General features: G+C 36.5%; 2 protein-coding genes across 2 annotated transcripts; one reads left to right on the plus strand and one right to left on the minus strand.

The window, feature by feature from the left end:
• Window positions 1–2,535: 2,535 nt before the first annotated feature.
• On the minus strand, window positions 2,536–9,230 carry LOC121726592 (CXXC-type zinc finger protein 1-like). The gene is made up of 10 exons (XM_042114016.1): window positions 9,097–9,230; window positions 8,874–8,995; window positions 8,597–8,760; window positions 7,769–7,889; window positions 7,322–7,429; window positions 6,837–7,029; window positions 5,952–6,149; window positions 5,317–5,523; window positions 4,346–4,593; window positions 2,536–2,649 (listed from the first exon to the last, which is right to left on the minus strand). Exons 1-10 carry the CDS (start codon window positions 9,121–9,123, stop codon window positions 2,547–2,549), a joined length of 1,491 nt encoding a protein of 496 aa, XP_041969950.1. The 5' UTR covers window positions 9,124–9,230; the 3' UTR covers window positions 2,536–2,546.
• A 411-nt stretch (window positions 9,231–9,641) lies between these two features.
• On the plus strand, window positions 9,642–14,748 carry LOC121726596 (dynein axonemal assembly factor 10). The gene is made up of 6 exons (XM_042114022.1): window positions 9,642–10,083; window positions 10,169–10,296; window positions 10,496–10,713; window positions 10,962–11,084; window positions 11,426–11,538; window positions 13,679–14,748. Exons 1-6 carry the CDS (start codon window positions 9,800–9,802, stop codon window positions 13,884–13,886), a joined length of 1,074 nt encoding a protein of 357 aa, XP_041969956.1. The 5' UTR covers window positions 9,642–9,799; the 3' UTR covers window positions 13,887–14,748.
• The last annotated feature ends 1,127 nt before the right edge of the window (window positions 14,749–15,875 follow it).

A 15,875-nucleotide genomic window follows, 5' to 3' on the forward strand; every position in this document is an offset into this window, starting at 1 on the left:
TTAGCTCTTTTGTATTTAACTCGTCGAAGACAAAAGATTTGTTTTATCTTTGATAGTAGGCATAAGGCAAGTAGATCTGCAATTCAATTGTTTAAGGTAGTACGTACCTACCTACCTACGCAAAAATGTGATACTTAGGTATAGTTCTTGCAATCTACGAGCGCGCGTAGCCTTTATTTGTAGTTGGAAATACGAATAGACATTTTCGTTAGTGTGAGTACCTAACGGAGCAGTCAGTAGCGAGCGAGCCATGTACTCGTGTATAGATATGGTCATCAACACAACTAAGGGCGCCGCGCACTCATAGATTGCAAGAACTATACCTAACATAATGTTTCAAAAACTTTTGAGTGTGTTAGCAAAATTGATTAGGTACTTAGATGAGTTGGTAAGATTATTTTCAAAACATAATATCATCAATACTTTTTGTGAAAAAAATGCACAGGTAGAAAACTGGCCATTGGAGTATTCTGAAGCCCCGACTGCACGGCATGGAAGCCTTTGGTTTAGCGAATGTGCAATGTCCATCGGAAACGCCGACGCTTAAAATCAAGCAAACTGCCCTTTACTTTGTTTCGTTGCACCGGAATTCGTTTATTATGCGGGATCTTACACTACTTCGGACTATAAATCGATAAAAACTATCCTATGTTATTTCCCGGCTTTCAATACTTTCACTACGTACTTACCTAATCTGAAAGACGTAAAGAGGTAAAGAGCTGTCAGACGCACTTTTGCGTTTTAAATAGTATCTACTGTATCCCGGACAATATTATGTGTTTTTTCTGTAATACCACAATATCCTAAAAGTGATAAAACCTAGAATATAGAAGGAATACCTATATCCCAGTAAGTCGGGGACATCTTGCATTCTGTATCGAATGCCGCGCCCCTTATTAGTGCCCACTGAACCATTTAGCCATTGCGTAAAATACCGATTTTCCGCCGAAGCGAGCGACGCTAAAGCGATAATATGATTTTAATTAATCGGAACCAACGTCGGATACGCATAGAGAATCCACCCTAGTCACGTGTTCCATATTTCTTTTGACTCTGTATTGTTATAATGATAACTGTGTTTATATTCTTATGTTTAATAAAATTTAAGTAAACAAGCTTAAGCTTTAAGTCTCTATCTATCTCTTTCATTTTCTAAAGTAGAAAATGAAACAGATAGATCAACCAAAAGTTATCCACTAGTATAAAATTTAATACTTAAATAATAATCCACCGACCCCTTGGTAATTCAAGACGTGAGTGGATGAATATTGAATAGGGTAAGTAACATGAAAAAACTTCCCGTTTTTTTGTTTTAATCACAGAGTACTAGTTTTAATGGAGGCTTTAGGACTGGAAAAATTATTTTAAATAGAAAAACTGTCGATTATATTATGTGTAGGTAGCCAGATATATTAGCTAGGTTATGAAGTAGATAAGTTACAAGTTTTATTAAAATAATTGGGAAAAAATGAGTTATTGTCCGTATGTTACGAAATGTTACTTGTTCGATTCTTCCACTCACGTCTTCATTATTGATCGAAACATTCACAATGTTTATGCGGTAGCGGATGGAGAAGGCGCGCGCTTGTAGCGACAAAAATATTATAATTGCACGTTTTATTAAAAAATGCAAGGTAAATTCTTCCTGTTTTAATAATTTTCTTGTATAAGTATTTCAATGCTTCTATTGTCCCGGTGTCGTTGCTTATCTATTTAGCTTTATCAATGTTGTTTTTATTCTGAAGTATGATAAAAAATGCGAAAGAAGATTAATATTTAAAACAGAACGGTTGCCAAAAGGCAAAGTGGACCGGGCAAAGCGGCTCGATCCTCGGAGAAGGCCGAGGCGGAGACCAAGGGCCAGACATGGTCACGACATCCTGCCTTAGCAAGGTAGCTCGGGGCGTCGGCATGGGGCTGCCGTCGCCCATGACATCGAGTCCCGAGTACTCCACGATGAGCTTGGTGTTCCAGCGTATCGTGGCAGAGTGGTGTGGAATATGGTGTTTCCACGAGTAGAACCCAAAGAGGCAGATGTGGTGGTGGCTGCGGTCGTGTATCACGCGTTTCCCGTAGTTCCACCTTCAGGAGCAGGAACACCGTTTTGGTTTTAGTGGGTAGTCCCGGGTGCGGGTCTGACGTCCGCCCGGGGAGTCCCACATACCTCGGTGGACCTCCCCAGGCCCTGGGGATGCGTAATAGCATTTCCCAACGCAAAAAAAAATGTTTTAATAAGACAATCTTTTGTCCTTATCCGAAAAAGAGGCTTGTCAAACAAGCATAAAACGAATTGTATAACAGATGTAGACAGTGTCTTTTCATTAGTCGTTAAAGTATTACACGCTTTCGGGATTTTTGTCTTCAACTATAAAAATAATAATAATCATCGCTTCTAGCTTATATTATATGAATAAAATACTTTCCACAAAAACACAAAAATATAGCAAATCCATTTATTTTTACAATCAATCATCAATATTTATAGTGCATATAACTTTGTCGTCACGTTTAGATTTCTTCCGGCGGCTCGGAGTATTGGCTTCGTGTCATGAGCCCTCGTTGAGTTTCCCGTTCTCGTTCACTTTGGTGATACGCTCCATGACCTCGTGGTTGTACGTGGAATGTAACATCAGGCCGAGCACGCCAGCACTGAAACAAGAACAATTATGATTAAGTTACACTTCGGAGCAGAATATCTTGTAATTTAGTGGGAAACTTCGTCTGTCAACTCTTTATGCTTACTCTGAAGCAATTTGGATAAATTTTGAAATGAAAACAATATTCTAAGTCAGGACGACATAATGACGGCCAGGCCGTTTGATAAGTTTGCGGCCTAGCAATTAACATACTTTTGCGTGGCGTACAAACGCGTCACTAAAGGCTGGTTTACACGTATTAAGTAGATAAGTAGTAACTAAATTCTAATTGTCATCTAGTTTAGTACTTACTAAATTTTAACTTGCTACTTGCTGCTAAATTTTGCGTTTACATGCAATTAACAATTTAAAATTAAGTTAAAATTTAGTTAATTACTTATCAACTTATACGTGTAAGCCAGCCATTACTGCCGCACTCAGTGGAACATTAATTACTTAAATGCAATTAATTCAACATTTTGACATAAGCTCCATACATTATCTGTCAAACTCTTCATTAAATTAAAGGTTAATCATAATTAAATGTCTCTGAGTACGGCGGTTAGATCACACCACAAAACTAACCTTATACCCCGTACCTATAGAACCATCCTCAACTAGCTTAAAACACACACCTTACCCATGTAAATTGCTTCGTTAGAAAAAAAATTTAACAAACATCAGAACCAAATCAGCAGAATTAATTTGAAAGTACGCATATTCAAGCAGTTGGGCTGGGCTTAGGAAACTTTGCAATGGATGCGCCCATTGCAAAGTTTCCTAAGCCCAGGTCCCGGATTAATAGCACTAAATCATACAAGGTGCAATTGAACCTTCCTGCCAAATTTTTTCCAGGGCTTAGGTATCATTAGGAGAGCCATTTAACCAAAAAAATTGGGTGTTATATTTTTCTTATTAACATATTTTATCCCATTTAAAATCGTTGCAGAACGGTCACTCGCGGCGCGAGGGAATGAAAGGGTGTAACGCGGGGGGAGGCGCGCGCGCGGGGTCACATCACGCGCGGGCGATACGTCGTGTCCATTAATTGTAGTGTTTTTTAGGATAACTTTCGGAAGCTATTTCTCAACATTTTAGTACTGAGTGATTATAAAAGAAAAAATACGTGTATTTTTATTTTTAACAAGGATCAATATATCAAAATTTGGCAGGAAGGTTTAATTGCACCCTGTATATTGTTGCCATTTCAAATAAGTTTTTTTTTATATCTTTATCGATATGACTATGACATGATTTTAAAATCGGAATTTCCGGTTTGTGTCTGAACACACTGTGCCGAAGTTACGCGGCGTAATTTCCGCATGATTCCGTCTGCAATGTATTTTAAATTACCGATGACACACTATTACGTCGCGTTCCGTCCGTATATTGTATGCGTTTGACATTGCTGACGTAATCATGCGGAAATTACGCCGCATAACTTCGGCCTAGTGTGTTTAGACATTAATTAACAAAGAAGAGCTGCAGGTGCGTGGCCGGCCTTTTAAGAGGGAATACGCTCTCTTCTTGAAGGTTTGCAGGTCATATAGGTCCGGAAAAACTGCTGGTGACAGTTCGTTCCAGAGTTTTACAGTGCGCGGCAGAAAGTTACGCGAGAAACGCACCGTGGAAGACTTTCACTCATTACTTTTATATTGATCGATTTCAAATACCGACTGTATATAATTATAATATCCTTGGTCACCTACCGTGAGGCCATAGCGAGTCGTATACTCCGCTCCTGTTCCACCAGCTCATCCAGCCGCAGCCACTGGCGGACTCTCTCCATGTCTATCTCGGCCCTCCGCAGCTTCTCCCACTGGTAGTGCTTGAGGCAGGACTTCTTGGGAGCTCTACAGAACTCCCCCGTCGGCTCGAACACGTTCCTCACTACCGGACACCCGCACACGTCCGTATCACTCACTTTTGGATCCTTGAAGTGCTCCGGACACATCACCTGAAAAGTTACGGTAAAAATAAAAAATATACCTTTGACTAATACCTTATTGATTTTTAAACAGTCTTTATGGGTGTAGAATTTTAAAAATCTAGTTTTCTATACTAATATTATAAAGCGGAAGAGTTTGTTTGTTTGAGTGTGCTAATCTCAGAAACTACTGGTCCGATTTGAAAAATTCTTTCAGTGTTAGATAGCCCATTTATTGAGGAAGGCTTATAGGCTATATTATTTTATCACGCTAAGACTAATAGGAGCGAAGAAATAGAGGAAAATGTGGAAAAAACAGGGGAAATTATTTGAAAGCTGGCTTATCCCACGAACTACTGGAGCAATTTTTCGGTTATATTTTGGAACAGATAAGAATAAATATCTAATTTACGCGGCGAAGCCGCGCGGAACGTCTAGTCTTATTATATTTTACAGCTCTTATAAGTATTTTTTAGTAATATTACAAAAGTCATGACTTTTTGACAAAAGGACTAAAACTTTATGGTATTACGGGAACACCATGCAATTTGCGTAAAAAATCGTAGTTGCTTAAAGACGTACACGCAAAATAAACATACATTTTGCTTTAGTAAGTTACTGTAACCTTTTTGCCATTTTGCCTTAATAATGTAACTTAATGTTAATAATATGAATTTTCAAATTATTAACATTAAGTTCAGTAAAACATCTAATTGATACATAATATTACATATTTTATATGAACTTGCTTACCCTCAATCTCTTACAGTATGTCCCATTAATCGGATTGTAATAGTCACAAAACATGCTCTGGCCGTCTATCCGCGTCCTGTGCCTGCTGCCGAAGGACGCCTGTGCCTCGTACTTGATGAAACACTTCTCCATGTGTTTCACGGCGGTCCTCGTGTGGATCTCGTGACCGCATGTCACACAGTACATTGATGTTTCATCGTCTGCCTCCTGAATGTGAAAAATATATTATGGACATTTATAAAAATCTATCTGAGAGACTCATTTGAATAAAAGCTCATAATCGGAATTCGAAGTCCTAATTGGGTAAGAGTTTAAGCAAATTTAAAATTTCTTAGACATAATATAATAAAACCTGCGAATTCGGTTTCGGCCTAGGGTTATATTTCATATTTGTAGTAAAAAAGGATTAGAATCAGCTTTAGTTTCGATGAAAATTTTTCGTCGAACATTTTGTTATTATTACTTATGAAAGTTGTTATGGTTATAATAGAGCTACGCATAACATGTACGCATTTACTTTTAATTTTTATCAAAAACCGACTTTCAGTTCGACAGACAAATCGCTAATGTTCGAACACTAGCGATTTGTTATCATTACAAAAAAGAACATAGAGTTATGCAAGCAATCTACTTGCCTTATCATCAGGCGGTATAGGCCTGGCGCCCTTAGCACGTGCCACGATGGCATCTAACTCAGCGTGCTGTTGGTCGAGCGAGCGCAGGGCGGCCTGCGCCTTAGCTATGCCACTGCGGACCCCCTCCAGCGCTTTCCGGTTGTGCTGCTCCGCCACGCAACTAGATAGAGACCACTCCTGGATACGTTGAGGTAACACCTGAAATGGCTTATACATTAAAGCTGCGTTTTCAACATAGATGTATTGCAAGGAATGTATTTTTAAGTCAAGCAAATGAATTGATACAATTTGTTCTCAAAAACACATTATTTGCAACTGAGTCGCAACACATCTATGTATGTGAAAGCACTTAAGTTACTCATTGTCAAATACTTACATAGAGTACTGGAATTCACAAAACAGCTGTTAGTATGTAGAGGATTTTGAGGGAGTCAAAAAAACTTGTTTTCAAATGCAAGTCAAAAAAATCTATGAATTATATAATTCTTTAAAAAAATGTACTTAATTTACCCTAACGACTCCAATGGACCTTAGAAATTCCAATTGTAGAAAATCAGTTTTTTTAATGAAATAAGGGGGCAAACGAGCAAACGGGTCACCTGATGGAAAGCAACTTCCGTCGCCCATGGACACTTGCAGCATCAGAAGAGCTGCAGGTGCGTTACCGGCCTTTTAAGAGGGAAAAGGGTAATAGGGGAGGGTAGGGATGGGAAGGGAAGGAAAAAGGGGAGGGTAGGGAAGGGAATAGGGTAGGGGATTGGGCCTCCGGTAAACGCCGGATTTCTGTGAGAACGTGGTATTTCTCCGGTCGAGCCGGCCCATTCGTGCCGAAGCATGGCTCTCCCACGTATAAAATCAATTTTGAAGCACAAAACATTATTCTACCTGATATATTCTAGCTGTTGCAAGTCTTATTCCGCATTCCGAAGAGCAGTATTTAGATCCGTACTGAGCTGCCCTCTGACATTGAGGTCCGTAGCACTGCCTGGGCTCGGCGGTCTGCAAGTGTGATATAGACTCCTCGGGCTCATACACCTCTCTCTCATGATGCTTCTTCTTTGTCCTGCTACTTGGGTAACTGTAAATATTTTTGTAACTTCATTTATTAAAAAAAAAATTAAAAAATATCTTTGTATTTGTTAAAGTTGGTAAAACATAGGATACTATTTTATTATAATTTTTAATTGGCATGATACAGGTCAAAAAATCAGATAAGTAATGTTTTAGATTATGCATTCTTTGTACTTACTACATTTAATAGATACAAAGTTATTGCAATTTATAATCATATTTTGTAATAATAATTAATGATTAAACAGCTAAAGGTATTTATGTGAGAATGAAAGAATAAATATTTAATAAATACAAACTTGGACACTCTGGGAGCTTTCTTGGATTTAATGCATATGCGTTCCTTACACTTCAGCTTGGATTTGTTACTCAGCCCATACTTGTATATGTCTTCACAAGCTTCACAACTGGAAAATTAATGTAAGTTGTCACACCAGAACTGGAACTCACAAACAGATAGGCAGGTAGATAAATAAACGGACACATTAAACTTTTGCAGTTAGAACCAAATTATTTCACGTTATGTTACTATTTTATGAGAATATTGTTACATATAAGATTCTCATGTTGTTTGTGCACGAACTCCTCAAAACGGCTCAACCAATTTTAATGAAATTTTGTATGTACATTAGTTAGGCCTGAGACTAGACTATTAACAGCTTTTTAATAATTTATATGCCAAAACAATGTTTGCAGGATCAGCTAGTTGTTGTATAATAATTATTTTATTTATTAATTATACTAACTGTCCACAATCATGTAGCTGTAAACAACCAGAACAATCTCCGCAACCGTCTTTAGTGGATCTTTTAGTTGATTTGCTTTCAGTATGATCTTTCTCTTTCTTCTTTTTCCGGTCATCCCTGCCTAAAACGCAAAGAAAATAAGAATGATTTAAAAACATATTAATAATCATCTGCCAAGTGCGAGTTGGACTAGCGCAGGAACGATTCCGTACTATTCCGTATTATATTATATAGCAAAAATAGGCCAAAATTTGTGTTTTTGTATGGCAGCCCCCCTAAAATGTTTATTTTATTTAAATATTATTATTAATTATTAAAGTATAGACATAATTAAGGCCTTTGTGAATATTTAAAGTGCCTACCTGTTGCCATTGTTGTTACCAAGCAAAAAAGGTCAAAAAAATCATGTTTATTGTATGGGTGCCCCCTTAAATTTAAATTTTATTTTGTTTTTAGTATTTGTTGTTATAGCGGTAAGAGATATACACAATCTGTGAAATTTCAGAAGTCTAGCTATAGCGGTCTGTCTCCAGGCTGTATAACAGCCTGGAGACAGACAGGCGGACAGACGGACAGACAATGTAGTCTTAATAATAGGCCCCGTTTACTAACCTTTGGGTGCAGAACCCTACAAGGGAAGATGATGCATATAATAATTCATTCAAAACAATGTACAGTTTACAAACTTTTTTTGCCCAAATTAAAACCATTTGAGTATTATGCGGTTTAATAGGATCTGAACTACATTAAAAACTATATCAAAGTTTTAAAGTTGGAGTGGCCAGGGTAGAGGCTAAGTTTAAAAAAAGCTTAGCCTATAATCCATACCAGAATCCCCATCATTCTCTCTTTTCTGAGGCCTAAATCTGGTTTTTAGTGTAGGATCTTCTTCACGGCATCTGTCACAGAAGTATGTTTTGATATATTTTGCCTCCCTCTCAGATATATTGATACAATCTCCGTGATACCACTCCTCACATGCGTCACATGCTCTGTAAGTAATAAAAACTTTATGTTTTACTTATGCAATACATTATAAAGACAGCGAATATTCTAGATTCAATTTTATGTTTTAATTACAGTGGTAAAATAATTGCATACTTACATCATGAACCGGGAACTATCTGACGAACGGCAAATACAATAAGCTTGGCCCGCTTGATTCAGTAAAGTTGTTATTTTAGACTGTCGTTCTGGGAGATCGAATTGTTTAGCAATATCTGCTTTCTGTTGAGCAAGAAATAATAATAATATAATATTATTTGTAGAATAAAAAGCTAACAACCAAAATAAGATGCTAAATTATTTATGACGCGGATGATACGTACGCTTTGTCTGTATTTTTTATCCCCCATCTGGAAGTTTTTGAGAAGATATCAATTTATGGGACACAAATGCACCAATTTTTACACGCGGAAATCGTCAAAAACTTTAATAATTAAACACAAAAAGTAAAAAAGCAACTCAGCAGTCCGATCAAGGATGTTAATTTTTTAATTCTTCTTCTTCTTTAATGGCACTTGGCAGTTTGCCAATGTCAAATTATTTTGTCAATTTGGCATTTGACAAATGTCACTGTCAATCGATGGTTCTTCTTCTTCTTCTTTCATGTTTGACAAACAAACTTAATTGCCAGGAGTTTTCACAAATGTCAAATTCACAATCCAACAAATAAAAAGATTAATATTTATTTTATCTATTCAGATATGTATTATGTATTAGGGATTACAAAATTACAACTCACCTTTATTGTTCTACCGAGAATCAGTGATAAAATAATAAGAAAGTTTTTAACATTTTTTTCATAAGCTAGGCTTTTAATTTTTTAGGCTTTTACTCTTTTGTACAAAAATTTGTTGCCATGGCTACCATAACTTGTTTACTAATAATTATTGAGGTTATGTATAATGTATGCAATAACACTTTTTGTGTTTTAATTCTACACAATCTATAGGAAGTGCAATTAGTTTCGTAATTTTACCTAAGTAACTATATCCAAATACCCAAAACAGTGTTCGAAAAATATCCAATATGGATAACGAAGATACTCCTCAAATCATAACCCATATTGAGCATAATCTTAATCATAGTTTGTTTGATTGTAAGTGGATTCCATGTTCTGCAAAGTTTGTTGTAATTGGATCACTACCCAAAGGAACAGGCACGTTAGAAATCTTTGAAATAAACTCAGGTGAAATAAAGCAAATTAAAGAAATAGAAAGACCCAATTCCTTCAAATGTGGTACTTTTGGCGCTTCTAGCGACATAGAAAGATTTCTTGCTACTGGAGATTTCAAAGGAACCCTAGAAATATGGTAAGGAACCCCTTTTAATAAGAATCCACAAGTGTAAGTAAGATTCTGTATCTTTATGTTATAAACTATTTTAAAATTTAAACAGGGACTTAGAAAAAAGCATTCAAATGTACATAGCAAAAGAGCACACTGATATTATTAATTCAATAGATGGTATGGGCGGCAATACTATGAACTGTGGTGCACCAGAAATTGTTACTGGGAGTAGAGATGGTAAGTTCTTCGTTAATTTAAATTTTAAGACTTAAAACATTATGGGTAATTTGGGCCTACTATTATCTACTGTTTATAGTACTTAGAAATTTCCCAAATGCATTATGTGCACCATTTTATGTTATGTACTACTGAAGGTGTAAAATAAATAAAGATATTTAGACAGAGAAATAATTTTAGACACCATATTAATTTTCAGGGACTGTGAAAGTTTGGGATCCACGTCAAAGGGGCAAGCCTGTTGCAAACATGCAACCAGCAGCAGGTGAAACAAAAAGGGACTGTTGGACAGTGGTGTTCGGCAACTCTTTCAATGATACTGAGCGTATTGTAGTTGCTGGGTACGACAATGGAGATGTAAAGATGTTTGACTTACGTACAATGTCTTTGAGATGGGAATGCAATTTGAAAAATGGGGTCAGTTACACATGTTACTAATTTATGTGCAGCTTCACTTTAACTAAAACTTTCCGGACGGTCTTACTACAAAAGATTTGAACAGCTGATTAGAGAAAAATTCAGTACAAAATGGTCTCAAAACAACTGTTCAACAGATGTTTAGTTTTTTGTGGTAAAACCTTCCATGTTTTGCCTTGACATCACTTCTAAGGAACATAATTATCAATATCTAACAATTTGCAACATAAAAAATTTACGAATTGCAGGTTTGTTCCGTTGAGTTTGATCGCAAGGATATTCCTATGAACAAATTGGTAGCAACAACTCTTGAAGGCAAATTCCATGTGTTTGATGTGAGAACACAAAATCCATCTAAAGGCTTCGCTCAGGTTTGTTTTTCTTTTATTAAAAAATTTATTACACTCAGTTTATAAGAGTCAGTATCAAAATATTTTGTCTGCATGAACTTATTTATTAACATCTCCATCGTGGGTATCGCAGACACAATAGATTTTTAATTGATATGCGGCAGCCGGCTGCCGCTTGAGGATTGATGGGTTAAGCTGTAAAGTGTGTTAAGTTCACTGCTGAAAAATTCAAAACAACAAAGATATAATATTGCTTTAATTGCGTACCTACCTGTAAACATCATACATTAAAAAGTGACGATGGGTGAATGAAGGAATTTGTGATTTTTGTGAATAGACTATTAGCAAATATTAATTTTCAGGTGCTAGATAATTCTTCAAAATGCGGCACAATTTGGGTAGCGCGCCATCTGCCGCAAAACAGGGACTTGTTTGCGACGTGCGCGGGAAATGGGCAGATGTCGTTGTGGAAATAGTGAGATTCCTCTTTTTTCATAAAAATACTAGATGACGCCCGCAACTCCGTTGCTTCAAAATTCGTTTATCGCGCGGAAACCGTAAATTTTTTCCAGGATAAAATGTATCCTGTCTCTCCCGGGACTCAAAGTATACCTATCCATACCAAATTCCAGCAAAATTGGTTTAGCTGTTTGGGCGTGAAGAGGTTACAGACAGACAGACTTTCGCATTTATAATATTATGAAGTAGCGATATGGATGGATGGATTAGAAAACGAGATCGATTGATGGTAAGTTATATGGACCCTTAGGGGGGTATTACATTATCATTTATATTGGATCATTTCTATGATCATATATAGGATCCAATATATATGATCATTTGATCATATTTGCATATTACATTCAGGCGCGGTCCGAAGGGGGGGGGGGTCACAGGGGACATAACCCCCCCCCCCCCAAAATTAAGGTAAAATTGAAAATAAAATAAAACCCAGAACCGTCCGAGGGCGCAGATAAAAAAAATAGTGTAGTGACTACAGAGTGACCCCGCCCCCCCCAAATTTCAGGCTGCGACCGCGCCTGATTACATTATCATATTTCATTGATCCTATTTTACGTCATATGTGGTTTCAATAGCCAATGGAGAGCGCTAACGCTGACAGGTATTGACGTCAGGGTTACTAGATCTCAGAGAATTCGATTTGTCAAAAGACATCGTCATTTTTAATATAGCTTGTTTTTTGTTATTTCAGCAAGATTATCCAAGTATATAATTAGAAAAATAATTACATTACATTATTTGAATCATATTAACGAACAAGAAATTAAAAACTCTTTTTTATATTAAATAACTGGCAACACCTATTTCTATGACCGTATTGGATCCAATCTCTCAGCAAATGTCAAAAATCTATGATCAAGGAAGAAATGAATCACATGTCTATATTACATTATCCAATATCATTGACTCAATGATCTCGGATCCAATATATGTGATAATCTAATATCCCCCTTAGGGGGGTATTACATTATCATTTATATTGGATCATTTCTATGATCATATATAGGATCCAATATATATGATCATTTGATCATATCTGCGTACATTATCATATTTCATTGATCTTATTTTACGTCATATGTGGTTTCAATAGCCAATGGAGAGCGCTAACGCTGACAGGTATTGACGTCAGGGTTACTAGACAATGAGTTTCTAAAATACTAGAGTAGCAATGTCTTACAAAAGATTCTCAGAAATGCGTAACCACTTTTTTGTTCAAAAGACAATGTCAAGTCATATATTCGTTATGTCATTATGTATGTGAGATATGCCTGCAGGCATCTTCGAAGTGGCAACGCGTTGCTACCGTAAACTTCCAATCTAGTTACGTTAGTAACATAGAATATCATTGTTACTAGATCTCAGAGAATTCGATTTGTCAAAAGACATCGTCATTTTTAATATGGCTTGTTTTTTGTTATTTCAGCAAGATTATCCCAGTATATAATTAGAAAAATAATTACATTACATTATTTGAAACATATTAACGAACAAGATGTGTCTTATCACACTGGCGATTAGCGAGCGATTTGAAAGCGACGCGACTGCGCAGCGTCGTCGCGGCGTGGCGTGGACGCCATTTTGTACACTCGTCTACACAGATTATTATTATATATACCTACTTAGCAGACTCGTTTAGGGAGTGATGTCAGAATCCTTTTTGCTGCTGTGTCCAAAACGCCGAAGGCAAGCTGCGTGCACGCCGCGCAATCGCGGCGTCATCGCGGCGTCATCGCGGCGTGTGCGCTGCGCAGTCGCGTCGCTTTCAAATCGCTCGCTAATCGACAGTGTGATAAGGCCCTTACATAACGTAAGTTACACTAGTTTTAAATCCTTGCACATTGATTTGCGCTCCTGGTCTATCTTTTTTAAGGCCTCTAGACTCAAGCCTTGGTACTTAATTTTTTACCGATCTATGGACGCTAAAACGGGTTAAGTTTGCAGTAAATCATTAGTGCTAATCAACTTGACAAACTGATATAATCTCTTTTTCCTATTGAAAAAAAAAAGAGACAAATAATAATTGTGCATAATAAATTTAGCGTAAGTAAAAACTTCTCAATTAAAAAAAAAACTTATTCATCTTATTCCAGCAAATACCCCGAGCAGAGGTGTCGTGTGGACCCCCAGGGGGTGGCGGTGGGGGTCCCGGGAACCCTGCAGCGGCTGCAGCGCATGGTCGTCAGCTCGCAGCCGATCAACGCCCTGGACTGGAACAGAGACCACCTCGGCCTTGGAGTAGCCACCGCTTACGACCAGTATGTCAGGATCGTGATCGCTACTCAGCTAAACTTACATTGACTTTGCGAGTAAGGTATTTTATTGGTAATATTTCATTTTAAATGCGTATTACACAGTATTCCAGTTGAATACTTTATAATATCAAAATGGTACCAAAAATTGCCTCCACACTCTATTTATGTGTATTTATCAGACGATTCTGTACTGAGTTAGTATAAATGCCTTATTTGAAGCTCATTAGACCATCTTGTAAGAAAAATAACCATAATAATAAGAATTTGTTTAATTTCTAAGAGGTTATTTTGTATATTAGCAATATAAGGTCGAGTCGGAAGAATTTTTTCTTTGCTTGTAAGTTGTACTTTTCATATCGCACTCCTAGTCATCTTAATGGAAATGTTGTGATGATTATAATATAAACACAAGAAAAATCTTTTTATTTTCTTTTTTTGTACTGAAAGTTGAAACTAAAAAAAGATTTTGTTGCCAAAGGCGTTATAAGAAATTTTTAATACATTAGTGACTAGACTATATTGGGCTGTCAATAAAACAACAGGTCAATTTTCTAACTCAAAAGAGCATTTTTATTAATCTAGCACTTATGATAAATTAAATTAAGGCTAGCATTCAGTTCTTATTTAGACTAATTTTAGAACAGTTTGAACCACTGTGCAAATCTACGTAGGCTTGTCAAAACATTGGATTAAGCGTGGTGTCCACGTAACAGACATTTTCTTGAACAGTCAAATCTTCTTGCTAATGTTTTCCTGGATTAGCCGAGAGATATTAGCAAGGTGGTTGTACCGAGTGATACATAATATTCAACAATATTAATGAGTTCGATTAAAAATTACATTCAGAAAATACATGCATATTTGTAACGTCTAGTCTTTTGAACAGATTATTATTTGTTTAAACTATATATGGGAAAGTTCTTGTTTCCTTTTTTTGCAAATAAATACTTAATATATCCCGAGAGTTCAATTGTTTCTTTGGTTTGCAATTATTTTTATGCCAGTTTAGCTCTGTCCCATTGGCAAAATCCCAAAAGTTTCGTAACAGCATATTAAATAAAATTGATTTCGAGGTGTAAGCAGTTTTGTTAAACGTAAGTACATTTATGTATATTTATGTACACAAAAAAACAATACTAATACAATCATTACATTATAGTGACAGAAAACTTTGAGACAAAACAAAAATTTGTTAGTGAATAAAATGAGTTCAATTGAAAATAGGAATAATTATTGTATGTATGTTTAAAAAAATCCATTTACATTTTAAAATTATGTTCCTTATTGCAAGAGAGCTGACATAACATTCCTTCTATTGTAAAATTTTACAATGTCCTCTTAATTTTAATATGAATTTAAAATTAACGGGTAAAATATTAACAAACCGACTAAACTTTCTCATGTGTATCTATACCTTACACACACAAAACATATTTATGATTAACACATAAGTCATAACCGAATTTATATCAGATTTTGCAATAGTACAAGCTTGGATGATTTGCTAAATATTATTTAAATGTAATCATAACAAGCCCGTGGAATTGTCAAGCAATGAAAATGACGTCCAAATCATGTATTTTATAGAGCCACTCAATAGGACATCATTTTTCATCAATTTCCAGATTCACAGTTAAACATCACGTATCGAAATACCAAAGGTGATACGCGAATACACCGATAACTCACTAGTGGGTCGAATTGTACAAAACCTATTTCCTCGAATTTCGTAAGCTAACCGCTACATCACTAACTTACATTAATTTATACAATCTCTATACGTGTACCAAGACAAAGCCGAGTAAGGCTTCGACCAAACCTACGCGTCAGTAACGCGGGACGCGTAGGTTAGGCCAAAGCTTAACATGTTGAGCTACGGTGAGATCGAAACGATAACGACTCGATACTGCCAGCCAATACGGAGGACAGACGTACGCAAACACTCGAGTAAATGCTCTCTAATTAAACGAAATACGTCTATCGCCTAATGCATATGGCATGTCATATCACATGCCGCGCTATAGCTTCGCGGGTC

Source organism: Aricia agestis, chromosome 4 (genome assembly GCF_905147365.1).
Source record: "Aricia agestis chromosome 4, ilAriAges1.1, whole genome shotgun sequence".
NCBI lineage: Eukaryota > Metazoa > Arthropoda > Insecta > Lepidoptera > Lycaenidae > Aricia > Aricia agestis.

Coding starts and splice junctions, on each gene's coding strand:
- LOC121726592 (XM_042114016.1), bottom strand. CDS start 9,123: ATGGGGGATAAAAAATACAGACAAAGC. Junction 7,890..8,596: donor AGAGAATGATGGGGATTCTG/GTATGGATTATA, acceptor TTTGCGTTTTAG/GCAGGGATGACCGGAAAAAG. Junction 7,430..7,768: donor CAGCTACATGATTGTGGACA/GTTAGTATAATT, acceptor TTAATTTTCCAG/TTGTGAAGCTTGTGAAGACA.
- LOC121726596 (XM_042114022.1), top strand. CDS start 9,800: ATGGATAACGAAGATACTCCTCAAATCATAACCCATATTGAGCATAAT. Junction 10,297..10,495: donor TGTTACTGGGAGTAGAGATG/GTAAGTTCTTCG, acceptor ATTAATTTTCAG/GGACTGTGAAAGTTTGGGAT. Junction 10,714..10,961: donor AATGCAATTTGAAAAATGGG/GTCAGTTACACA, acceptor TACGAATTGCAG/GTTTGTTCCGTTGAGTTTGA.